Source organism: Lampris incognitus, chromosome 9 (genome assembly GCF_029633865.1).
Source record: "Lampris incognitus isolate fLamInc1 chromosome 9, fLamInc1.hap2, whole genome shotgun sequence".
Taxonomy (NCBI): Eukaryota; Metazoa; Chordata; class Actinopteri; order Lampriformes; family Lampridae; genus Lampris; species Lampris incognitus.
In genome coordinates, this window is record NC_079219.1 from 60,892,410 (window position 1) to 60,919,557 (window position 27,148).

The 27,148-nt window shown below is 46.1% G+C and overlaps 1 protein-coding gene across 1 annotated transcript in view; it reads left to right on the plus strand.

The window, feature by feature from the left end:
• sh3bp5b (SH3-domain binding protein 5b (BTK-associated)) overlaps positions 1-21,033 on the plus strand; it is a 48,079-nt gene extending 27,046 nt beyond the window's left edge. The window contains exons 4-9 of the mRNA XM_056286306.1: positions 5,763-5,927; positions 7,428-7,558; positions 12,659-12,701; positions 15,097-15,316; positions 16,328-16,696; positions 20,822-21,033. Of these exons, the coding sequence (XP_056142281.1) occupies positions 5,763-5,927; positions 7,428-7,558; positions 12,659-12,701; positions 15,097-15,316; positions 16,328-16,696; positions 20,822-21,033 (1,140 nt within the window). The remainder of the gene's footprint in view (positions 1-5,762; positions 5,928-7,427; positions 7,559-12,658; positions 12,702-15,096; positions 15,317-16,327; positions 16,697-20,821) is intronic.
• The last annotated feature ends 6,115 nt before the right edge of the window (positions 21,034-27,148 follow it).

Sequence of the window (27,148 nt, forward strand, 5' to 3'; positions counted from 1 at the left end):
ACTACTATTTCTCTATAACCATTGGTGGGTGACGGTGTCATCTTTACACCGTGTCTCCTGTACAATGATGATGTCGATATCTTTAAGGTTTGTTTTGCGTTCCGGGGCTAAACTTTTAAGCCCAAAGGCTGAAGATTTAGGTGTGCATACTGACAGGGATTTCATTACAAAATGGAGATGGTACGGGTAAATCAAGATAAAACAGTAACTATTGGATTTGTAAGAGAGGTGCAAACATTGAAGGATATAAATACTGCATTTTGTAAGTGTGCGTGCATGTGCGTGCGTGTTTCCATGTGTGTATGTACAGCTAAGTTTGTGTGTGTGTGTGTGTGTGTGTGTGTGTGTGTGTGCGGGTATGTTTCATTGTAACACTAGTTCAGCTTATTGCAGATATACTGGAGGAGCTGTTTAATCTCCCTCATCCCTTCAGAGTCCACTCGTCCTTGCAAGAACTCTGCGTAGCTGTGTGGGGCCTGGTGTGGTTCTGCATGCTGTTACTGTGGGCTGGGGCTGGGCAGGGACCGAGGGCTAGGCTCTTGGTTCTGGTGGAGTCTGTGGTCTGGTGGGGGGTAGTAGCCTGAGCCAGGGCCTGTCTGGCTGTGCTGCTGGAGATGGTGATGTTCTGGTGGGTGGGGGGTGGGAGGGGGGGCTGTTAGGTGTGCTGGGTCTGGGTGGATATCTGGGAGGTCTTTGGCTCCTGATGGGGTCTGGGGCATCATAGGGGTCCCTGAGGGGGTCCCTGGGAGGTCCTCTGGCTGGTATGAGATGGAGGCATTAATGGCCCAGTGCCACATCCTTCAGTGTTTTGGTAAACATGCCCACTGTTTGCTTTGTTAAGGTGGAAGTGGTCGTACAGGTACTCAGGACTTATGGATGGATGATGTACAACATGCACATTAGGAAATGAGGCACACTCTCTGGTGATGTCAGTGTTCACCGTGAAAGTCTCTGCAGGGTAGCAGGGTAGAGATGGTGATGCATGAATCTGGGAAGGAAACAGATGCTTTCTCTACTATTCTGGTGACCACACTACCAACCTTTTCCTGTTCTTCCCGCAGGTTCTTGGTGCTGGTGTGGATCAGAGTATGGCCTGGTGTGCCAAACTCAGTGTGGAGTGCATCCTCTGTTGTGGGGCACCAGATCTTTGACACTTTTGTGTTGGGAAAGAGTTTTTTTTTCTTGAATGAACTTGCCATTTGAATTAATAAGGATAGCAACCTCAGTGTCTTTTTTCAGGGTGGTGGGCTGACGGTGTGATATGCTGGGGGGGGGGGTACAGGGGGCTTGAGAGCCTCTCTCTGCTGCATCCTTGCTGGTTGGTGGGGGCTCAGTGGTGGGAGGGTTTGGGGGGTAAGGGGTTGTGGCTGTTCTGTGTTGGTAGAGATCCCTACAGTCTATTTTCTTAGCTGCAGCTGTCATCTCTCACCTGCGCTATTCTCTTCAATGGTGAGGGCCTGATTGTCCTTCTGCAGGCTGGAGGTCTTTTCTTTCAGCTCTTGTCTAACAGTCTCCAGCTGGTGCTTACACTGGCTGAGTTGTTCCTGGAGGCCAGGGTGTGGTATGGTGCTGGTGGGGAGCAGCTGTTCTCTCTGCTCAGTGAGCTCCACCTCTAGAAGAGCTGATCTGGCTATCAGGAGGCTGACAGTGTGGTGGTTTGGATGCTGGTTATCTTGGCCAGGCATGGGGGAGCTTTGAGCAGTGCTGCAGCAGAAATGGGCCCCCAGTCATCTTGGACTCCATCCTACTGGATCCTGACTCATATCTGTCAAGGACCATGTGGTGGCTGTCTGTGCACCAGTCTCCCCATGTTAAACAAAAGTCACACACAGGTGTCCTCCATATAGGGCAGTCATACTCAATTCGAGTGACCGCCGATAATGATGATAAAAGAGCAAGTTGGTAACAACACCAGTATTATTAGCATGATCAGCATATAAAGTCTCATGCGTATTCTCTTTGGACTCTTATGTCTGAACTGTATTCTTCTGTCCTCTGATTTTATCTCCTCTGGGAACTAAAAAACAACAGGGGAACACAGTGGCCATGTTGTTGTGGCAGACTAATAAACAAAGCTGGAATGTTAAGCTAGCTAATAAAAACATAACTTTGTAAATGTATTGTACATGTCTTGTAGCAAGAGTGATATTTCTTGCCTGGTTTGATAGAAAAAATAGCTTTGCTCTTCTTCTTCTTTTTTAAACAGGAATCTGAGGCTCACGGCGTAGGAAGATTAGAGAAGGCTTGTGTAGAGCTAACTAGTTAGCTAGCTAGCCAGTAACGTTAGCCTGCTTTACTTAGCAAATCAAAGTTGAATAAACTGAATTTACACTGAGGTTTCCCAGCTGTCAATCTGCCTTATGAAGGTATTTCTCTTGTTCTACATGTTTATCTCTCTCTTAACAATCCAAAAGTTCAATATTAATTCAGAAGCTCTTCTTCAGCATGTCTCTTTTCAGCACTCTCTCTCTCTCTCTCTCTCTCTCTCTCTCTCTCTCTCTCTCTCTCTCTCTCTCTCTCTCTCTCTCTCTCTCTCTCTCTAGCAGTCTTCTGAGTGTGGACATTAAAGTCTGGCTTTAGGAGGACAGGGCTGGTGTGTTGCTTGCCTGTGGCTGAAATGATACAGAAGGGGTGGAGAGCTAGAGAGGGGTTTGATTGACAGCCACTTAGAGCTGGGGGGTTGTTCAGTTCTTCTGTCATGCTCTTCTTTTTTGAGTGCATATGACAGCTTCATACTTCACAGTCGAATTGCGTTTTCCATCTTTTGCCTTTTCGGAGACATCGCAGGCGATCTGCAGTCAGTCACAGGAGCTAGCCCAGTGTTGCACTGCATTACTGCCAGCATCAGAACAGGGACAAAGTACACGAGATGACACAAAACTTTACAAACCCTGTGGGGGAAACTGGGTCATCACAGCAGCTGAGACTCTTCTCTACAGCAGATAATGATGGCGCAAATGAAGAAGGCAGTGAACACATCACATACAGTACAGTCCATACATGAGCGGAATGCTCTCTTCAGGTATTAGTTCTGACCCACTTCAAGTCAGTCTGTCTGGCTCTGCTCATCTTGTTCTTTGTGTTCAAATGAGTTCTTGTGGTTTTGTTTGATATTTGTACCATAATACTCACAAAAATCAAGCGATGCAAGATTCCCTATTTCAAGTGTGCTCCTGTGTGTGTGTGTGTGTGTGTGTGTGTGTGTGTGTGTGTATGAGAGAGAGAGACGGAGAGAGATGGAGAAAGAGGGTAAGATGGGTGAAGGAAGAAAGAGTGTGTTGGTTTGAAGTCTGGTGTAAAACGTGACATGTCAGCCCACATCTTGGAGTTTGAGGCAGAGATAAGAAGGACTGCTGTCACTGGCCTCCTTTCTGCTGTCAGTGCGTCAGATGCATCAGATTTAAACAACCGTATGGATCACCATCACACAGGGGTGAATTCACTACTCACGCCATACAGTGGTTAAGCTATTTGCATGGAGCGGGGACAACAGCACCTCACATACAACACTACAATATGTCACATTTTTGCCATTCACAGCTACCAGCTGATCTCATTAATGAGTACCGTCTGTCTTTCTGTGGTGGAAGGTGAACTGTTTATTCACACAGCTGTCTGCCACATGCAGGCCGTCATCAGAATAGACTCCATAGACGCACATCGGTTAGTCAGCATACACATTCAGACATCGCGGCACACACGATGTTTCACATGATCACAACAAGACGGAGACTGTTTATCTTTCTGCTGCGTCAGTGTAATGACAGTCACGGCTAAAGGAATTACAGCCGGCACACAGTGATGTCACAAGGCCCGACCATGTACTGCATCGCTGCTTCTCGTCAGGGAAAAGACCAAGAAACGAGACACATGTTGTTTGGTGGTTCCCTGGCTGGCCCTTCCCTCCAGCCCCTGCAGCTGATGTCTGTTTGGTGGTCAGGATGGGGTTTTTTGTTATCATAAAGTTGATTTATTCTGAAGTTTATTTCATTTTTGTTTTAGAGAGGCAAAGGAATGTGAGAGGTGGAGACAGAGAGAGGAAGACAAGTCTACATTCTCAAAGGGTTTTAGGACAAGACCGACAGACAGACAGACAGACAGGGTAATGACACTTTTTAGTGTGACTTCGTATCAAATGCAGATATCTCTTGTCTGTATGTGCGTATTCAAATGTGACTCTTCATTGCGAGCTGCCTGTTCAGGTAGTCATCAGATTCTATCTGCCAGTGCGACACAGCCAGTAAAATGACAATGTGGTTCAAGAGAGAGCCTCGTGTCTTGTACAACTATGAAGGATTTTCATCACTTCAGTGCTGACGGAGGCCCAACTTCATTGTTTCAGATTGGATTACGTTCATTAGTTAGGGAAAGTCCCCCTGTGTGCGACATTCTCCTTCCATAACATTCTCCATGTTCAACACTGTTTTATAAGAACCGTAAAACTGTCTTCCAAAAACGAACTAAAAAGCAGCTCGTGAAACAAAAAGTACTGACAGAAACACGGTCCAGTGACACTTTCCAAACAGAGATAAAGTCCTTTGTGCTGCATTTGCAGGACAGGAAGTAGCATGTGGTGGGACGATGACATGAGGACAGGGAGCTGGAGCCGAGCTTGGAGCAGCCAGACTTGACAGTTGATGCGTCCTACCGTGATTGGATGACAAAAAATGTGTTGAAAAGGCAAACGTGACCACGTCCTCAGATGTAGAATGAGACACATACAAACACCAGCATACTCATGAGGTCAAGCGAGCAAGACGGACATGACATGGTGATCCCGAGAGGGCACTGGTGTAGTGAGACATTAGCATTGGTACTTGGAGTTAGCGAGGGTACGCTAACTCAGTGGAGCCGTAAGTAGGTCAGAGGAATCCACTTCCCTTCAGATGTAGCCCTCACCGCTGCTGTGTTCAGTAACCCTCTCTGCTTATGTTGCTGACACCCGCTTGAGCTCTTTTTTGTGATGAGGACATTTTCAAACAGTTTTGTTGGGTTTAGTGATGTTGGATGGAATGTTTTTGAATTTAGACCATGCCTCACAAACCAGTTCCATACACATATATCCTCTTACTTGTACATATAGTGGTAAATACTCTTAAAATGTACAAATGTTGTGATTACTCTGTCACACACACACACACACACACACACACTCATCATCATCGGCAGTCACTCGGAGTCGAGTATGACTGTCCTCCTTCTAGGTCTTTGTGGGTATCCTTGCAAGAGGATGCCTGCATGTGACAGCTTTTTACTGGAGAGGCTGATGTGCCTGTAGCCACCACACGGTCCTTGACGGGGGATGGCCAGAGTCCAATGGCATGAAGAACCAAGACGATTGGAGACCACCCTCTGTTGCAGCCTTCATCCGCCTTCACTGGCATTGTCTTCCGCCAGTTCTACCATTGAGGTCTATGTTGGGTCATGCTTCGTCTGGGACCTCCCCTTTGACCTATCTGCCTTAGGTGACCCTACCAGGAGCCAAGCTCCAGACAGCATAGCTCTTGAGGTCATTACTACACGCAAGCTTCTCTACCACAGCAAGGTGGCAATCCAGGAGAACACACACACACACACAAACAGGAGGCAGGGCTATTATGGAATGGAGCCATCACAGTTGGGGCCAGAGTGGTCCTGCATGGGTCCATGCACGTCCTGAAGAAAATCCCGAAATTGAACATTTCATGTTAACAAAAGCCTAGACTGATACTGCAGTCCAGGCCTTTGCTAACAGTCTTCCTTCCCTTCTGTCTGATCCTCAGGCCCAGCTGGAAGCCCAGAAAGCCACCCAGGACTTCCAGAGGGCCACAGAGGTTCTGCGGGCTGCTAAGGAGACCATCTCCCTGGCTGAGCAGAGGCTCCTGGAGGAGGACAACCGACAGTTTGACTCTGCATGGCAGGAGATGCTCAACCACGCCACTCAACGGGTGAGGATTTTGAGGAGGTTGGCAGGTGGTGGAGGTGGTAACGGCCAAAATCAGAATACTGTTGAAATGTATTCTCATTTAGGATTTCTTTTATTGTAACCGTTATTTTACTCAGTTCTTTTTAATTAATTAATTTGTTTTAAGGTGAGATAATTTGGTAAACCCTGTTTTGCTAGAAGAACTACTGTATGTTCATCCGGTGCTGTTTAATGCTGGTATAACTTCCAATAAACTAAAAGTAATTTAGCTATTTTACAACAAGAGGAAGAACCACAAGAACGTTTGGTTTGGTGATAGATGTTGGCAAACATGTGTATATATATATATATATATATATATATATATAGAGCGAGAGTGTATGTTTGTATGTTTGCTTAAAACTCCAGAAATACTCCTTGTAGAACAAAAAGAAAGGTATCTTTAAAATCAGCACTTTTCAAGCATTGCAGTTTGAAAAATATTTCAAAAACCAAGTAACATTTTTTATTTATTTGCGAAGTTGGGTTTATTTTGCTCACTCTTCTTATTCTTCTTCTGTCCCCTTACACCAGTCCCTCTCCACCATCCATCGTCTCACAGTGCCACCGAGTGGCGATGGAGTGTAGTGTCCACAAACAAAACATCTCCCCCATTACTCATGCAAATACTACTATGTCATTATGACTGAACTTAGCCTAAGTGGCTTTAAACATTTTCCATCTGGATTGAAAATTATACATTTGATAATTTTCATCAATAACATTCGCTTATTCAACATTCGTTTATCACATGTATCGTATCATAAATTATCCTATATTTCATCATCAATTATATTGTAAAGATCAGATCGTGTTGGTTGTTTTGGTGAGAACATTTTCCCCGAGCAATGCCAGATTTATGGGTGGCGGCTTTGCGGTGATCAATACACACATTAGCAAAGAAGCTCGATGAATGGATTGAAAATTATGACATTTGATCATTTTCATCAATAACATTCGTTTATTCGACATTCGTTTATCACATGTATCATATCATAAATATCTATATATAGCAAGAGTGTATGTATGTATGTTCGCTTAAAACTCCAGAAATACTCATTGTAGAACACAAAGAAAAGGTATCTTTAGAATCAGCACTTTCCAAGGATTGCACAGTTTGAAAAATATTTCAAAAACCAGGTAAAAAAGTTTTGATTTATTTGTGAAATTGAGTTTATTTTGTGGTGATTTGCGGCGGTAGATGGTGTTGGTTGTTTTGGTGACAACATTTTCCCCAGCATTGCTGGGTACCTCTGCTAGAAAATATATCATTCAGTTGACAAATGATCGACCACATCTCAGTATGCTACATGTAGAGCATATATCAATCTTTTTTTTTTTTTTGTTTTCAAATAAAATGCTCATCTGTTTTTCTGCTTGACAGAAAAGCATCTAAAAAATTGAGGTCAATGTTGATAAAATTAAAAAAATAGAATTAAATGTTCCAAAAGCAACATCGTTGGTTGGTGATTGGCTGTTGCAGGTGATGGAGGCGGAGCAAACCAAGACTAGGAGCGAGCTGGTGCACAAGGACACGGCAGCCAAATACACAGCGACCATGAGCCGCATGAAGCAGCTGGAGAAGAAACTCAAACGTACCATCAACAAGTCCAAGTAGGTCTGCAAACATGTGAGACAGGCAGCCGAGATGTGATAATCTGTTAGCAGCCACTGGATGCTTCTCTATTCTGTGGAAACACACTCCTGACTTCTTTGTCTTGATGCATGCTCAATAATCCAGGTAGGGAAGTCCCAGAAAGTTGAATCAGTTCATCTGGACACAACGTTTATTGACAGAAACGTTTATCATCATCTAAGTGACCTGTTCAGTCTCCACTGACTGCAGGTGTCCCCACCTTTATAAACAATACAGCGGCATAACCACCCAAACCAACGACCAGTTTCAGTTCCAGTCCAGATGAACCGATTCAACTTTCTGGGATACTGACTTCTTTCATTTACTTTCTGGTTTTGTTTCGGTGACATGAGGTCAGGTGTAAAGGGGAACTCGGGTGTTAACGGGGCGTTTAACCAAACAAGATGTTCCTCTTCTTAAATGTTGATGTTTGATGTTAATAATACATTTGCTGATCTGTGACCAGCTTCCTTTTAGCAACCCATCAAACGTTTTTACAAGTTGAGGAAAATTGATCTTGAAATGCAGTCATGTTTAAATAGGTGGGTCTGTAATATCTATTTCAATTTATATTTTATTCACTGAAGTTGTTCGAAAGCAAACCTGGGACTTGCCCAGTAGCCACCTAGCAAGACCTTTTAAAAAGCAGAGATCTTTCTAAGTTCACTTCATACTTGTGGTCTTTGGGACCCCTGAGAGTGGCTGGGTCAAAAGAGTTGGAATGAACATAATGGTACATTGTGTTGGCAAACACAATAAAAAGTAATGTTCAGCTGAGTAAACATGTAAACATAACTATACTACAGTGTAGAGCAGATAACATTTTAAAATCAGTTTTATAAAAGTACTGCTGTTCTGTTTTTTAATTTACGATAAGATATACTTTATTAATCCCCATGGGGTTTATATTTAACCCATCCTAGCCATGTAGCTAGGAGCAGTGTGCGGCCTCTGTGCAGCGCCCAGAGACCAACTCCAGCTCTTCTTTCCATTGCCTTGCTCAGGGGCACAGACAGGAGTAGTAACTCTAACATGCATGTCTTTTTGCTGGTGGGAGAAAACCCACACAGACACGGGGAGAACATGCAAACTCCACACAGAAAGGACCTGGGACGGCCTGGGGTTCGAACCCAGGACCTTCTTGCTGTGAGGCAACATTGCTAACCACTGAGGTGATCCACAGATGACCTTGAGTTCAACATTGAAGGTTCTGCAATCACAGTCAAAATGTTCCTGTACCCAGCCAATGACATGAAATTACAAAACATCCCTGAACATTTGCTGGACTCATCCTATTAAATAACTGTAGAAATAGGGCAGATTCTGGCTTCTTCACCAACTGGTGTTCCACCGCAGTTTCTTTTTCACCAACTGGTATTCCACCACAGTTTCTCCTTCACCAACTGGTATTCGACCGCAGTTTCTTCTTCATCAACTGGTAATCCACCGCAGTTTCTTCTTCACCAACTTGTATTCCACCACGGTTTCTTCTTCACCAACTGGTATTCCACCACAGTTTCTTTTTCAACAACGGGTATTCCGCCACGGTTTCTTCTTCACCAACTGGTATTCCACCGCAGTTTCTTCTTCACCAACTGGTGTTCCACCGCAGTTTCTTCTTCACCAACTGGTGTTCCACCGCAGTTTCTTCTTCACCAACTGGTGTTCCACCGCAGTTTCTTTTTCACCAACTGGTATTCCACCGCAGTTTCTTTTTCACCAACTGGTATTCCACCGCAGTTTATTCTTCACCGACTGGTATTCCACCACGGTTTCTTCTTCACCAACTGGTATTCCACCGCAGTTTCTTCTTCACCGACTGGTATTCCACCACAGTTTCTTCTTCACCAACTGGTATTCCACCACAGTTTCTTCTTCATCAACTGATATTCCACTGCAGTTTTAAGGGCAGGGCAAAATTGCATCACTGGAAAGGTAAAATAGTGGGGGGAGATCCATGACTCTTATTGTCTGATGGCAGCAGGCAGGTTATTCCACAAGAACGGGGCCAGATAGGAAAAGGCCCTGCCACCAGCTCACTTCTTTTTAACTTGGGGTACACACAGGAGCCCTGTATTTTGAGTGGAGAGCTTGAGATGAAATGTTTTCAAGAAGAGGGAGGAACACAGGGTGACGCACAAGAGTGGAGGAAAGTGCACACAGGTGGACTATGTCTTATGTAGAAGGCGCGATCTAAAAGGGATTGGAGACTGCAAGGTGGTGACGGGAGAACGTAGCTAGGCAGCATCGGATGGTGGTCTGTAGGATGACTTTGGAGACCAAGAAGAGGAAGCGAGTGAAGACACAGCCGAAGATCAAATGGTGGAAGTTGAAGAAGGAAGACTGTTGTGTGGAGTTCAGGCAGGAGTTAAGACAGGCACTGGGTGGTAGTGAAGAGTTGCCAGATGGCTGGGCAACCACTGCAGAAATAGTGAGGGAGACAGCTAGGAAGGTACTTGGTGTGTCATCAGGACAGAGGAAGGAAGACAAGGAGACTTGGTGGTGGAATGAGGAAGTACAGCAAATTATACAGAGGAAGAGGTTGGCAAAGAAGAAGTGGGATAGTCCGAGAGATGAAGAAAGTAGACAGGAGTACAAGGAGATGCAGCGTAAAGCAAAGAGAGAGGTGGCAAAGGCAAAGGAAAAGGCGTATGGTGAGTTGTATGACAGATTAGACACTAAGGAAGGAGAAGAGGACTTGTACCGATTGGCTAGACAGAGGGACCAAGCTGCAAAGGATGTGCAGCAAGTTAGGGCGATCAAGGATAGAGATGGAAATGTGCTGACAAGCGAGGAGAGTGTGCTGAGAAGGTGGAAGGGGTACTTTGAGGGGCTGATGAATGAAGAAAATGAGAGAGAGAGCAGGTTGGATGATGTAGGGATAGTGAATCAGGAAGTTCGGGTGAGGGCAGCTATGAAGAGGATGAAGAGTGGAAAGGCAGTTGGACCTGATGACATATCTTTGGAGGCATGGAGATGTTTAGGAGAGATGGCAGTGGGGTTTGTAACTAGATTGTTTAACACAATCTTGGAAAGTGAGAGGAGGCCTGAGGAGTGGAGAAGAAGCATACTGGTACCGATTTTCAAGAACAAGGGTGATGTGCAGAACTGTAGCAACTACAGAGGTATAAAGTTGATCAGCCACAGCATGAAGATATGGGAAAGAGTAATAGAAGCTAGGTTAAGAGGAGGAGAGGTGATGATCAGCAGCAGCAGTATGGTTTCATGCCATGAAAGAGCACCACAGATGTGATGTTTGCTATGAGAATGTTGATTGAGAAGTATAGAGAAGGCCAGAAGGAGTTGCATTGTGTCTTTGTAGATTTAGAGAAAGCATACGACAGGGTGCCGAGAGAGGAGGTGTGGTACTGTATGAGGAAGTCAGGAGTTGCAGAGAAGTATGTAGGGGTGGTGCAGGATATGTATGAGGGAGGTGTGACAGTGGTGAGGTGTGCGGTTGGAATGACAGATGGGTTCAAGGTGGAGGTGGGATTACATCAAGGATCGGCTCTGAGCCCTTTCTTGTTTGCAATGGTGATGGACAGGTTGACAGACGACATCAGGCAGGAGTCTCCATGGACGATGATGTTCGCAGATGACATTGTGATCTGTAGCGAGAGTAGGGTGAAGGTGGAGGAGAGCCTGGAGAGGTGGAGGTATGCAATGGAGAGAAGAGGAATGAAAGTCAGTAGGAGCAAGACGGAATACCTATGCGTGAATGAGAGGGAGGACAGTGGAATGGTGAGGATGCAAGGAGTGGAGGTGATGAAGGTGGATGAGTTTAAATACTTGAGGTCAACTGTCCAAAGTAACGGGGAGTGCAGAAGAGAGGTGAAGAAGAGAGTGCAGGCAGGGTGGAGTGGGTGGAGAAGAGTTTCAGAAGTGATTTGCGACAGAAGGGTACCAGCAAGAGTTAAAGGGAAGGTTTACAGGATGGTTGTGAGACCAGCTATGTTATATGGTTTGGAGACAGTGGCACTGATGAAAAGACAGGAGGTGGAGCTGGAGGTGGCAGAGATGAAGATGCTAAAATTTTCACTGGGAGTAACGAAGAAGGACAGGATTAGGAACGAGTATATTAGATGGACAGTTCAGGTTGGGCGGTTTGGAGACAAAGGAAGAGAGACAAGATTGAGATGGCTTGGACATGTGTGGAGGAGAGATGCTGGGTATACTGGGTGAAGGATGCTGAATATGGAGCTGCCAGGAAAGAGGAAAAGAGGAAGGCCAAAGAGGAGGTTTATGGATGTGGTGAAGGAGGACATGCAGGTGGCTGGTGTGACAGAGGAAGATGCAGAAGACAGGAAGAGATGGAAATGGATGATCCACTGTGGCGACCCCTAACAGGAGCAGCCGAAAGTAGTAGTAGTAGTAGTAGTAGTAGCTTGAGATGAAATGTACGGTTTAAGGAGCTATGAAATGAAATATAGGATAATAAAATCTTGATGCATGCTCAGTAATCCAGGTAAGGACACCACAGAAAGGTGAATGAGTTCATCTGGACTCAGTCTTTATTACATTTCATCACTAAGGTCACGTAGATGAGTGATGAAACGTTCCTGTCAATAAACGTGTCCAGATGAGCTGACTCATCTGGATGTGATAAACTGGATGTGATTCAGAGGAATTACTGAGCCAGACAACAGCACAGTTCAAGACCTACAGTGCAGCTGACATACCGTCACTCTGCTGATTTACATTTAGTTATCCTCATATCACTGTTAGAAAACCAAGAGTGCAGATGAAGTGACGCTTGCTGGCGTTTCAGGCTGAGAGTTAATCAGTCAACCGTCTTCAATGTTTCATTTCAGGAAGCAGTGTTTCATGTGGTTTTCTCTGTACCGTCTGTGGTGTGTGGTAATCCTGTCTGTATAGCTGCTTCATCCAACACTACACCCCCCTCATCCCTCTCTCTGTCGTTCTCACTCCCTCATTTTCATCAGGTTGCCATGGTGATGATATAAGGAAAGAGCTTTTCTAGGTTACTTGGTGTTTTGTTTTTTTGCACTGTAATCTTTTTCTCATGTGTCTCATTTCTCTCTCTCTGTCTCCATCTTCTCCTGACTTCTATTTCACAGGCCCTACTTTGAGATGAAGGCAAAGTATTATCTGCAGTTAGAGGTATGTAAAGAGCCAGCGTCTTCCTCTGGTTGACTTTTAAAAAGCCTGTCTGGGTGTTATGAGCCGTGTTGATGTTGTTCTCATATTCCGCTTTTACGGTTTGATCAGTGGTCATCTGCTTTGGAGCGTAGATGCCATCACCTGTGGTTCAAAGTGCCTACACCTAAAAGTAGTAAAGTGACCGGTTTTTGTACCGTGTGGTTACTGTATGTTTAAATATGAAACATTTTAGCAATGTAATTATGGGTCATATCACTGCAATGGAACAGTTTCCCACAGATTTTTAATCATGGTTGATGAACCCAAAACCCTATAGCATGGTCAAGAAGAATGACCCCGAGTTAAGAAAAAGATAATATCTAAATAACATCAGGAATGAAGTCTCAGCACAGCAGCCGACAGCAGCACAGCTGAGTGAAGTCCTTGTCCGGACCACTTAATGTTAGAAACTGAGGAACACATGCAACAACGCTTCAGTCAGAAATACAACTGGCTGTTGTACAACACTGGTAATGATTTGTATGTACACATCTCACCTGTGACTTGAAGTCTAGCTACATGAGATTTGACCCAATCAGTCGACACGTCTCTTCCTCTGAGTTGTTTGCTGCTGCCTCTGGTTGTGGCGGTCTGGCGGTGGCAGAGAAGAACGTTCCGACTCTCTACTACAGCACAGTGTACACGCACCGCCATGGTAGTCCTGCACAGGCACTCAGATGGTGTAGTGTGTCGTCTCTGGCTCACTGATGAAGTCCAGTGTTTTCAGATATGGCAGCAGATGAAATCAGATTCTTCACTACATGAAATTAGGTTTTCATTACAAGTTACTCAAGTCTTCTAAATGAAATAAACACCATATGGTCTGTGAAAAACTAGTATTATCAGGCAATACTTGTTTGAGAACTAGTATCACCATGGTAGTACTGACAGCAGCAGCCATGCCTTGAGCTATAAATCCTTCTTTTGACACAAAATGTCAAGGCAAAGCGGTTGATTTCTTCCATATGTTGGGTCTGTTGTTAATCAGGCCTGGGAAGTAGTTTTCTTACTGTGTTTTTGCCTTGCTTGGTGTTTTCATGTCTCTTTTCACATTGTTTTAAACATGTCCGCATGGATCCGTGACAGACATTCAGCAAACAAATCAAGCAAGCTGCTCCCAGGCCACACAGGTAGCATGTTTCTGTGTTGCGTCAACCAATGTGCCACTAGTCACGTTTCCATTAAACAAGATTTAGTCTTGACATTGTTCAACAACAACAACAACAACTTAGTTTTGTATAGTGCCTTTTAAGGAACCCAAGGACGCTTTTCACTAGATAAGAACAAAAAAGTTTAAAACAAAGATCAGAAGACTACACACCATAGGCCTTAGTAAAAAGGTAGGTTTTCAGTAGTCTTTTAAAATTGTCCAAAGAAGCGGTGTTGTGGATCTCTGCTGGAATAGAGTTCCAAAGGGTGGGGGCTGCCACACTAAAGGCTCTATCCCCAGAAGTCCGCAGGCTGGTGTGGGGGATGGAAGGCAAACCTGTGTCTGCGGACCTCAGATTCTGGGACGGAATATAGCGGTTGAGGAGGTCTGATAGGTACTGGGGGGTATGGGCATGGAGGGATTTATAGGTGAGGAGGAGGAGTTGATAAGAAATGTGGGATTTCACTGGCAGTCATTGAAAGTGGACAAGGTTGGGATGTGTTGCCAGGGCTTGGTGCAGGTGAGCACCCTGGCAGCTGAATTCTGCACATACTGAAGCCTGTCTAGGGCTTTGCTAGGTATCCCAGACAGGACTCCATTTCAGTAATCCAGACGGTTAGTCGTTAGTATTCAGTCCATTAAACTCTGTTAAACTGCTCATTCTGATGCATTTTTATTTTATTTTATTTGATATTTTCCCCTTTCTCTCCCCAATTGTACTTGGCCAATTACCCCGCTCTTCTGAGTCATCCTGGTCTCTGCTCCACCCCCTCTGCCAATCCGAGGAGGGCTGCAGACTACCATATGTCTCCTCCCATACATGTGGAGTCGCCAGCCGCTTCTTTTCTCCTGACAGTGAGGAGTTTAACCAGGGGGACGTAGCGTATGGGAGGATCACGCTATTCCCTCCAGTTCCCCCTCCCCCCGAACAAGGTGTCCTGACCGATCAGAGGAGGCACTAGTGCAGTGACCAGGACACATACCCATATCCGACTTCCCACCCACGGACACAGCCAATTTTGTCTGTAGGACGCCTGACCAAGCCAGAAGTAACACAGGGATTCGAACTGGCTATCCCCACGTTGGTAGGCAACGGAATGGACTGCCACGCTACCCGGACACCCTGCATTTTTATTTTTACATCCTCTTCTCTCTCTCTCTCTCTCTCTCTCTCTCTCTCTCCCTCCCTCCATTTTCCTTCCCTAGCACCTGAAGAAGAACGTGGACGAGCTTCAGGCCAAGCTGACCCAGGCTAAAGATGAGTATAAAACGGCCCTCAGGAACCTGGAGAGGATTTCTGATGAGATCCACGAGCGACGGCGCAGCTGTGCTATGGGCCCCCGGGAGCGTGGTGTGGGCGCTGAGGGCGACGGCGTCACCGGGGATGACCTCTCAAGCTTCAAGATGGAGTCAGACGGTATTTCCAGTAAGTATGGCTGGGAAGTCCAAAATACATCTTACAGAGAACTGATGTGTCCTACTTCCTTGGTAGAAACATCAGATAGCCTAGCTTGTTATTTAGCTGGAAATAGAATCAGTTTCTAATACAGAATTAAACAAATGGAAGCGGTTTCTGCCACTGTGTTAATGCAAGTTTGACTGAGATTAGTGGATTTATGTGGTATTTTGGTAGGAAAACCCAGCCGCTGGGGGATGCAAAAGCCAGTGCATTCTTAGTGCCAGTTCCAAGCCCGCATAAAAGGAGGGTTGCATTAGGAAGGGCATCCGGCATAAAACCTGTGCCAAATCAAATATGCGGATCATAAATCGGCTTTCCATACCTGATCGGTTGAGGCCCGGGTTACCAGCAACTGCCACCACTACTATTGGTCATGCTACTGTTGGGCAAAGGAGAAAAAGAGGGGGAAGGCAGTGGGAGAGGAGGAAGGGTAGAAGTGTAGAGGTGAGAACTTTGAATGTTGACACTATGACTGGTAAAGGGAATTTGCTGGTAGATATGATGGAGAGGAGGAAGGTAGATACATACTGTCTGTGCAAGGGCAGTAAGGCGGCCAGGGGCATGAAAAGTGGGTTCAAACTCTTCTGCCACGTTAGGGATGGCAGGAGAAATGGGGTAATCCTGAAGAAAGAATATGCCAAGAGTGTGTTGGAAGTGAAGAGTGTTGGATAGAGTGATGAGTATGAAGCTGTAACCAAATAGTTTTAGAGATCTTTAACTTCTGTACTTTAAACAGCCTCTCGTTACCCCCATCCACACACCCACATATGCAAACACACACACACACACACACACACACACACACGCTCTTCCTAATGCTGTCTCTGTCAGGCTCTGATGGGACTAAAGTGCTACCGAAGTGATGTTTTGGTTATTTTCAATCTCATTTTTCCTGGTCTTTCCTCTCCCTTCCCCCCTTTCTACCCCTCATCTCTCTGCGCCTCCCTCCATTCTTCTCTCCCCCCCCACCCCCCGCAGTGACTTCCTTGTGTTTGGAGGACGAGGCGTGTGGCGGTATTCTGATGTCAGAGGAGGACTCTTCGGAGACACGCTCCACCTGCAGCCTGGGCTCCTCCTACCCCAGCAGCCCCCAGGAGCTCCTCTCAGCATGCCCCTTCACCACCTCCTCTTCCTCCTCCTCCTGCATCTCCTCCTCTTCGTCACCATCACCCAGTCCCTGTCCTTCATCCTCCTCCTCCTCCTGTTCCCCGGCTCCGTCGTTGAGGCCCTGCAGCCTGGACCTGCCCAGCACCGTGTCGCTGTCTGACCTGGGACTCCTGTCCCCTGTGTTGGGGCCACGGAGCGACTGCAGCGGGGCATCCTCGCCAGAGTGTGACCTGGAGAGAGGTTTGTATGTGTGATGGTGTTTATGAATATTACATGTGTGCATGTATGTGTACTCTCTTTTTATATAAGAGCCCCGGGGTAGTCCAACCTTGGGGGTCGTCCCGGGTCGTCCTCTGTGTGGAGTTTCCATGTTCTCCCCGTGTCTGTGTGGGTTTCCTCCGGGGGCTCCGGTTTCCTCCCACAGTCCAAAGACATGTAGGTCAGGTGACTCACCGTACTAAATTGTCCCTAGGTGTGTGTGTGTGTGTGGGTGGGTGGGTGGGTGGGTGGGTGGGTGGGTGGGTGTGTGTGTGTGGGTGGGTGGGTGTGTGTGGGTGGGTGGGTGGGTGGGTGGGCCCTGTGCTGGTCTGGCGGCCTGCCCAGGGTGTCTCCCCGCCTGCCGCCCAGTGACTGCTGGGATAGGCTTCAACATCCCCGCGACCCTGAGAGCAGGATCAGCGGTTTGGAAGATGGGTGGATGGAGATATAGTATGAGCTGTATCTGGGTGCATGTGCTTGCTTGCGTGTACTGGTAAAACAGGAAATAAGAGATCGAATGAGGAAGTGAGACAGATGTTGCATGACATTTTGTTCCCGGTGAGCGGCGTGATGGCATGCAACACGTCTGACTCTCACCTGCACTGCATAAAGAGACCGTCGGTCCGAGTGACGGTGTGTTCAGAGGAGAGTACCCAGGCAGGCGGAGGACAACCCGGGGCGATGTGAGTTATGGGGGAGCCGGTGGGAGCTGGGCTCCCATGAGAGCAGTGACGTCAGACATCTGTGGGGGTCGTTTTTTTTATCACAAATAAGTAATGTGTTTTTTCAGCGTCCGCAAGAGAAAGAGGCTAAAAGAAACACATTTTCCAAAAGAACTAAACACACCGTAGTCTCTTGTGAATGACAGCATGGCTGCACTTCACCACCAAGCCAGCATGGGGCGCAGTCGAATATTGTACAAACGACAGCTGACGAGAGCATGCGAGCTGTGAAGAAGCCACTTCATGTACCAGCCAGCATTATTGTGGGTCTCATAAAACCAGTCGCACAAATGTATTACAAGTTACAACTTTATAATTTACCATCTCATTTAGCAGACCAGTAATGTTTAATATTTAAGCAATATCACACGAGAGGGAGTGATGTGAGACTGAATATCAGCACGGCTGTGATTCGGTCGTAGGTACGAGGCCGCAGCTTTTATACAACAGTTCTACAGTCGCCATTTATTAGTTAACAGTAACAAGCCACAGCACATGATGATTTGTTTGTTACTGTTAACTATTTATTTAGCTCCGCCAACAAATAGTTCCACAACTGCACTCTTGAACTTGGACCGTTGCCAGGCAACCTGAACCAAAACATTTTGCTGCACAGCTTGCTGTGTAGACCTTTCGTAACGTAACTCAAATGTTTTTTGTGGAAATATATCCATCTTTGCTGTGCAAGTTTGTTAAAATCTGATATTGATAACGACCATTAATGTCGCCTAATTAATGGTTATTAATAGAACACCTGTGTGGCGGAGTGAGACATATAATTAAAAGTCCCAGTGCTGTTATATTGAATATCAGCATTCATGGAATGCCTCTTGTCCAATCAAATGACTTGGTTGGAACTACCTGTTGTTTCATTTATAATTAAACTACTAAAATTGATGGAATAATCAAATCAGTCTTATTAAATCAGTCTCATGAAGCGGTGTTATTATTAGCCATTAATGTTGGGGTTCAGTACTTATAGCTGAAGCATTCAGGTTGATGGAGTCAGTGGTGCAGCAGCCGGAGTGCTTCAGTTGGCAGAGGAAGCTCCAGTGAGTAGTCACACAACCACTTGAATTCAGTTCAATTCAATTCAATTTTATTGTCATTAAAAACAGTGTGCCGGCACATGTTAAAAATGAAATGAGGGCTGTGGCTTCACCAAACAGTGCAAGACAGACACAGACAAACACAGCAAACACAATACAAGATATACACACATGAAGACCAAAAGCTAAAAATAAGTTAAAAGAGAGCTGGAGTACAAAATATTTAAAATATCTACAGACATTCAGTGGGTAGCCAGGTTCAGGTGGGCAACAGCTTGTGGAAAGAAGCTGTTTATGAGCCTGGTAGTGCGGGCTCTGAGGCTCCTGTAGTGCCTCCCAGAGCACAGGAGGGAGAACAGTCCATGGTTGGGGTGGGTGGGGTCTCTGCTGATGCTCAGACCCCTTCGAAGGCAGCGTTTGTGATAAATGTCTTTTATGGCTGGGGGCTGGGTACTGGTGATATGCTGGGCCGCCTTGACGACCCGCTGCACAGCTCTCTGGTCTACTGAGGTGCAGTTGCCGTACCACACTGAGATGCAGATGGTCAGGATGCTCTCTGTGGTGCAGTGGTAGAAGTTGGTGAGAATTTTGGGGGGTAGACGGGCGCTACTCAGCCTCCTCAGGAAATGCAGGCGTTGTTGGGCCTTTTTCACAAGGGCCTGGGTGTTTAATGTCCACGAAAGGTCCTCTTCACTTCAATGAAAACTTCACTTCCTTCAATGAAAACAGTTAGAACATCCATCCATCATCCAAACCGCTTATCCTGCGCTCAGGGTCACGGGGATGCTGGAGCCTATCCAAGCAGTCATTGGGTGGCAGGCGGGGAGACACCCTGGACAGGCTGGCAGGCGGGGAGACAGTTACAATCAATGATTGAGCAGCAATTGTGATGATCTAGGCCAGCGGTTGCTAACCATGTGCCATGGAGACCATGTGTATGCAGGTTTTCATCCCAGCCTGATGGACTCCATACCAGGTGATTTCACTGATTAGCAACCCTTCAACCAAAGAGGAAGAATGTATCAGTGAAATCAACTGGTGTGGAGTCCATCGGGCTGGAATGAAAACCTGCATACACATGGTCTCCATAGCACATGGTTAGCCACTGCTGGTCTAGGCACAAAAGGTGATATAGGTAGCAAGACTATGCAAATATTGTGTGTGTGTGTGTGCACGCGCGCATGCGTGCATGCTGCCATGCACTATTGAGAGGATGTGTGTGTGTGTGCGCATGCACTGTGTGTGCGTGCACTGTGTGTGCGTGCTGATGTACGCTGGAAGAGGGTGTTATTGAGAGAGGATGGGTGAGATGTTGCAGATGAGGTGGCAGAGTAGGAGTGTGATGAGGTCAAGACACAGAAAGGTGTTAGTGAGAGAGGATGGGTGAGCACATACAGCTGAGTATCATCCACATAGCAATGGAAATTTATTCCATGACTGCATATAATTTGGCCAAAAGGTGAAGTATAAAGAGAGAAAAGTAGAGGGCCAAGAACCGAGCCCTGAGGCACACCATATTTAACATTGGATAATGTCAATGCAATATTATTATAGCTGACACTGTTCTTCCAGCTAAGTAGGAGCTAAGCCAGGCACACCAACATTACAATTTAATCTATCTAATAGTATACAGTGATCAATGGTGTCAAAGGCTGCACTAAGGTCCAGTAGTAGAAGCACAGACGTGGAATCAGCATCCATAGCAAGTAGAAGATTGTTCACCACCCTGGTCAGAGCAGTTTCAGTGGAGTGACAGGCCCTGAAAGCTGGTTGAAAAGGTTCATATAGATAGTTTGCTTCGATATGGGTCGAAAGTTGTTGATACACAATTCTCTCTAGTACTTTAGAAAAGAGTGAAAGATTAGAGACTGGTCAGTAATTATTAAGAGACCCTGGATCAAGTTGCAGTTTCTTAAGTAGAGGTTTGACCACAGCTGTCTTATAACTGCTGGGAACAGTGCCAGTAGTGATAAATTAACAATGTCTAGCATTGTTGGTCACAGGAAAGGCCAGAGGTCTTTAAAACGTTTTTCTGGTAAGGGGTCAAGTAGGCAAGCAGTTGGTTTAGAAGCTGACATGAGCTTAGTCAAAGTATCAAGATAGTCTCAAAAGCTGTAATAACTTGGACTGTCACTGACTCGTATAGATATGAATTTGGTAAGACGGGATCTGCAGGATAGCTGGAGTTGAAGAACTAATTTTACTCAAATAAAAGGAAGTATGTTCCTAGTACATTGACATGGGTGTGTGATTGCTGTTAATGGATAATGTAACGCTTGTTTATTTTAGAAATAAGTAACCATACAATGATATTTCCTCCTGTTTTTGTGGGTCAGGGGACCGTGCAGAGGGTGCAGAAGCTCATTTGGACAACGCTCCCAATAACAACAACGGCTCCGCTACTGCCAACAGGAAGTCGCTCAGCCTGGAAGGACGATTCAGCTTCCTCAACCTGCGACGCCCACGCGCTGATAGCGCTAAAATCACAGACAGTGACTCCCAGAAGCCCAACCTCAACCAAACCCCCATCTTTGTCAATGGAGTTTAAGGAAGAAAATGAGGTTTGAGGGAGGACTTCTTAAAATAGCTTTCCTTCCTCTTACAATGCAAAATGTCTGAAAATAAACAAAAGCTATTTTAGGCTGTTTGCTAGCTTCTTCATGCACATTCCATTAGCTAACTCCGTGGAGCGCATGAGCGCTGTGGACACTGTAGATATGAGCCGTGGTTAAAAAGCCACCATGGAGCCTTTGTATTGAGGATTAATGGTGTTATGAAGGACATTTCACCTTTGAACGTTCTCATCTGAGAGACACACAAACAAGTTGAAGAGTTTATCGGTTAAATTTATGAAAGAGAAATGTGATTTAAAAAAAGAAGAATCGTGAATGATTTGTTTTCTTGGTGTGATGGTTTAAGATCTCAAAGGAAAACTGCACTTAAAGTCAAGGACGGTTCTGTCAGAGACAGAAAGCAAAGTGTAGCCTCTATGTTACCTGCAGACTGGACGTATTACTGCAGCTGTTGCTCTTTTATTGTAGATTACCGTAATAAAAACTGTAACCCAAAACTGAACGTACTGCTGTCAAGCACCATTCAGCATGCTACAACCCATGCACATGCTCTATGTTGTATTACGAGTGAGAGGATTTCCAGCGCTGGATGTGGACAAATGTGGTGATCTCTGTTTTAACCCTAACCGTCTGCTACAAGCTGGTCTACATACGTGACCTATGAACTTTCTGAACTAATGTATTTAAAGTTGGCTGGCACGGTGAGAGTCCTGGTACTTCACCAGTTCTGTGTGACATTCCACTGAAACTTCTCAAAACTTAAACCCACATTTTCACCTTTCAGCTTAAATGTGACAGAATAGCGAAAACGGCTTTGCTGCGTGAACACCCGCAGGAGGAGAAGTCACAGGACTGCTGAACATTGTGTGGAGGTGCGAAGAAGAGCCACAGCTCCTCCATGAAGACGAAGAGTTGGTGTTCATGTGTACAGGTGCAGCTGGTTCGCCTCCTCTTTGGCCCCGTTGCTCATCCTCCAGTTTCCTTCTGTGAGACTTCAAGGGGTGGCCACCCAGATACAGAGACGACACACACGCCCTCCCATCATCCCTCTGTCTGTGTTCATGACCTCACGTTCCATTTGAGAAGAGCGACTACAAGGATGGAGCTCTTCCACCGCAGACGCTCACTGGAAACCTGTTCAGCCAGGGAACAGTTGGCATGGACGTCCAGGGGACCTCATGTTTTAAAGACCTACCAAGGATCCAGGCATGAGTTCGGGTTGAGAGGTGGCTCGTGGCAGGAGGTGGTGGGTGGACTGGTGTGTGGAAAATGAGAGAAAGGCAAACGAGCGGTTGTTGAAAACGGCCTTCAAAACACTACAAGAAGCGTCGTGTGAAGACATGAGCGGCTTTGTTTCAGGTGTTTGTTTCCGCTTCGCCTACGTCCTAATATTATACCAGCTATACACCTGGGGGCGTTATGGCATTCCTCCGCAAGGCACTTGGCAGGAAATGGTCGTTTAATTACACCAATAACAACTTAACAGCAGTGTTAGCATGCCACACTGAAACCAGTTCTGGGTACAGGTCTGGTTTCAGTGAAACACGCTAACGAGGTTTCAGTCTGTTGTGAACCTGCTGTGTGACAGAAGCCAGACTAGGACCAGACCCGTCGGGATAACGAGGATTCAGTCTGCTGTAAACCTGCTGTGTGACAGAAGCCAGACTAGGACCAGACCTGTCGGGATAACGAGGTTTCAGTCTGCTGTAAACCTGCTGTGTGACAGAAGCCAGACCAGGACCAGACCTGTCGGGATAACGAGGTTTCAGTCTGCTGTAAACCTGCTGTGTGACAGAAGCCAGACCAGGACCAGACCTGTCGGGATAACGAGGTTTCAGTCTGCTGTAAACCTGCTGTGTGACAGAAGCCAGACCAGGACCAGACCTGTCGGGATAACGAGGTTTCAGTCTGCTGTAAACCTGCTGTGTGACAGAAGCCAGACTAGGAACAGACCTGTCGGGATAAAGAGGTTTCAGTCTGCTGTAAACCTGCTGTGTGACAGAAGCCAGACCAGGACCAGACCTGTCGGGATAACGAGGTTTCAGTCTGCTGTAAACCTGCTGTGTGACAGAAGCCAGACCAGGACCAGATCTGTCGAGATAATGAGGTTTCAGTCTGCTGTAAACCTGCTGTGTGACAGAAGCCAGACCAGGACCAGACCTGTCGAGATAACGAGGTTTCAGTCTGCTGTAAACCTGCTGTGTGACAGAAGCCAGACCAGGACCAGACCTGTCGGGATAACGAGGTTTCAGTCTGCTGTAAACCTGCTGTGTGACAGAAGCCAGACCAGGACCAGATCTGTCGAGATAATGAGGTTTCAGTCTGCTGTAAACCTGCTGTGTGACAGAAGCCAGACCAGGACCAGACCTGTCGAGATAACGAGGTTTCAGTCTGCTGTAAACCTGCTGTGTGACAGAAGCCAGACCAGGACCAGACCTGTCGGGATAACGAGGTTTCAGTCTGCTGTAAACCTGCTGTGTGACAGAAGCCAGACCAGGACCAGACCTGTCGGGATAACGAGGTTTCAGTCTGCTGTAAACCTGCTGTGTGACAGAAGCCAGACCAGGACCAGACCTGTCGGGATAACGAGGTTTCAGTCTGCTGTAAACCTGCTGTGTGACAGAAGCCAGACCAGGACCAGACCTGTCGGGATAAGAGCATCCTCCCTGCTGGTCAACTTTGTGAAAGCGGACGGCATCAGAAGTGTTTGTTGCTCCCCTGTGGTGTGTGTGTGTGTGTGTGTGTGTGTGTGTGTGTGTGTGTGTGTGTGTGTGTGTGTGTGTGTGTGTGTGTGTGTGTGTGTTATGTACAGTGTTGTTGTGTGGCTTTGTGGTGTGGGTCTCAGACACCTCCACCATCTCCTCTCAGCTGTATTTTTGCTTTGGGTGGTGTTATGGAAGTCCTCTCCGTTGTCTCCTCACATCTGATGTGTCTGTTGTTTTTCAGATAAAATCTAAATAAACTTCGATAAAGAAACGGCTTGAACGGCCTTTTTGTTTATCCTGCTATCAATCAACCAACCAATCAATCAATCAACCAACCAATCAACCAACCAATCAATCAATTTGCATTTTTTTAGCGCTTTTCTGAAGCGCTTTGCAATAGATTGATTCACACACACACGAGTGAAGAAGGGGTGTGTGTGGGGTGGGGTGGGGTGGGGTGGGGTGGGGTGGGGTGGGGGGGCACTACAGCATTACCAGGGGCAGGGTGGCTCAGGAAGTAGAACGGGCCATCTAGTAATCAGAAGGTTCCTGGTTTGATCCCCAGCTCCTACAGAGAGCATGTCAGAGTGTCCTTGAGCAAGACACTGAACCTCCAACTGCTCCTGATGAGCAGGTTGGTGCCTTGCATGGCAGCCTCCTCCATCAGTGTGTGAATGGGTGGATGTGGGAAAGGCATACATTATAAAGTGCTTTGATTGGTCGGTAGACCAGAAAAATGGTATATACATGCAGTCCAGAATACACTCACTGGCCACTCTGTTAAGGACACTTCCATGCCACCTGACTGCTGTGGTCCAGGTCCCGGAGACGAGAGTCAGGACATCTGGACACGGTTTAGAGGTGGGTGGTCCCCACCCTTATAAACAATACAGTGGCTGCAGGTGTCCCCACCCTTATAAACAATACAGTGGCTGCAGGTGTCCCCACCCTTATAAACAATACAGTGGCTGCAGGTGGCCCCACCCTTATAAACAATACAGTGGCTGCAGGTACCCCACCCTTATAAACAATACAGTGACTGCAGGTGTCCCCACCCTTATAAACAATACAGTGACTGCAGGTACCCCCACCCTTATAAACAATACAGTGACTGCAGGTATCCCCACCCTTATAAACAATACAGTGACTGCAGGTGTCCCCACCCTTATAAACAATACAGTGACTGCAGGTGTCCCCACCCTTATAAACAACACAGTGGCTGCAGGTACCCCCACCCTTATAAACAACACAGTGGCTGCAGGTGTCCCCACCCTTATAAACAATACAGTGACTGCAGGTGTCCCACCCTTATAAACAATACAGTGACTGCAGGTACCCCCACCCTTATAAACAATACAGTGACTGCAGGTGTCCCCACCCTTATAAACAATACAGTGACTGCAGGTGTCCCCACCCTTATAAACAATACAGTGACTGCAGGTGTCCCCACCCTTATAAACAATACAGTGACTGCAGGTGTCCCCACCCTTATAAACAATACAGTAATTGCAGGTGTCCCCACCCTTATTAACAACACAGTGACTGCAGGTGTCCCCACCCTTATAAACAATACAGTGACTGCAGGTACCCCCACCCTTATAAACAATACAGTGACTGCAGGTGTCCCCACCCTTATAAACAATACAGTGACTGCAGGTGTCCCCACCCTTATAAACAATACAGTGACTGCAGGTGTCCCCACCCTTATAAACAACACAGTGACTGCAGGTGTCCCACCCTTATAAACAATACAGTGACTGCAGGTGTCCCCACCCTTATAAACAATACAGTGACTGCAGGTGTCCTCACCCTTATAAACAATACAGTGACTGCAGGTGTCCCCACCCTTATAAACCATACAGTGACTGCAGGTACCCCCACCCTTATAAACGATACAGTGACTGCAGGTACCCCCACCCTTATAAACAATACAGTGACTGCAGGTGTCCCACCCTTATAAACAATACAGTGACTGCAGGTGTCCCCACCCTTATAAACGATACAGTGACTGCAGGTACCCCCACCCTTATTAACAATATCGCATCCACAGAATCAGCCATAAGGAAAAACAATCTAATGGAAGCCGAGGTGGAACAGCTTAGGTTAAAGGTATCAGCAGCTCTGTCCAATACGAAACTCCCTCCTTCCAACCTAACCATGGAGGAAAGGAAAGCCGTGACAGTCCTGAGCATGGATGAAAACATCACTATCCTTCCAGCAGATAAGGGGAGATGCACGGTTATCCTCAACACAACAGACTACCACGCCAAGATGACGTCATTACTCAGCGACACCGACACCTATGAATCTCTGAGACGCGATCCTACTAGTGGTTACAAGAGGAGAATAATAGAGTACCTACAGAAACTACAGAAAGGAGGAACCATTGATCGGATACAATACCACCGTCTCTACCCACAAGATAACATTCCATGCGTATGTCATTGATATACAAAATGAATAATTTAGGGGCCTAATACTGACCCCTGGGGGACACCACAAGTAATATCCATGCATCTTGATATGTAGTCACCTATCTGTACAAATTGTTGTCTGTTCCCCATATAACTTCTCAGCCAGTTTAGCCCCAGCCCTCTGATACCGTACTTGTGTAGCGGTTATGGGGATACATAATTCCCGTAACTGAGCTGGTAGGAACGTCTGTGAATGAGAACATTCACAGACAGGTTCTTATTCTTGTTAACAGTATCGATGATTTCCTTTCCTTCAACAGCTTTCAGAAAGATTGAGTTTTGAACTCTGTCTCCATGATCCTCAACGGCCCCCACATCATTACGCTGTGAGTCATCAATTTCTGCTGCTAACTTTGGTCCCACATTTACAAAGAAGTTGTTAAACCCAGTTACCACATATCATTCATAATGTTTATGGTTGGTTGTCCATGAAATGCTGAGGGTAATTTGTGCTTGTTGATCCATTCCTAATAATGCTATTTAATACTTTCCATGCCCCCTTGATGTTAAGTTTGTTATCCTCTAATTTCTTGTTATAATGTTCCTTCATGCACAACCTCAGAATATTATTTAACTTAATTTCATATCTTTTGTATATATTGTCTGCCTCCACTGTTCTACATTTCCAGAACTGTCTATGAAGAGCCTTCTTTTCTTTTTTTTACAGGCATTTTGCAGTCCTTTTTTAATCCATGGTTTGTTCTCATTGTTTTGCTTCCTGTTGTATTGTTTTATGTGGCAGTTTTTGTCATATAGTGTTAAAATATACTGAGGAATGTGTCATAGACTCTGTCAATGTCCTTTTCCTCATGTACTATGCTCCAGTCTTGCATTGATAAATCATATTTAACTGCATCTAAGGCTTCCTCTGTTCTAACTCTTCTATGTTGGATCGTATTGTCTCCTTTAGC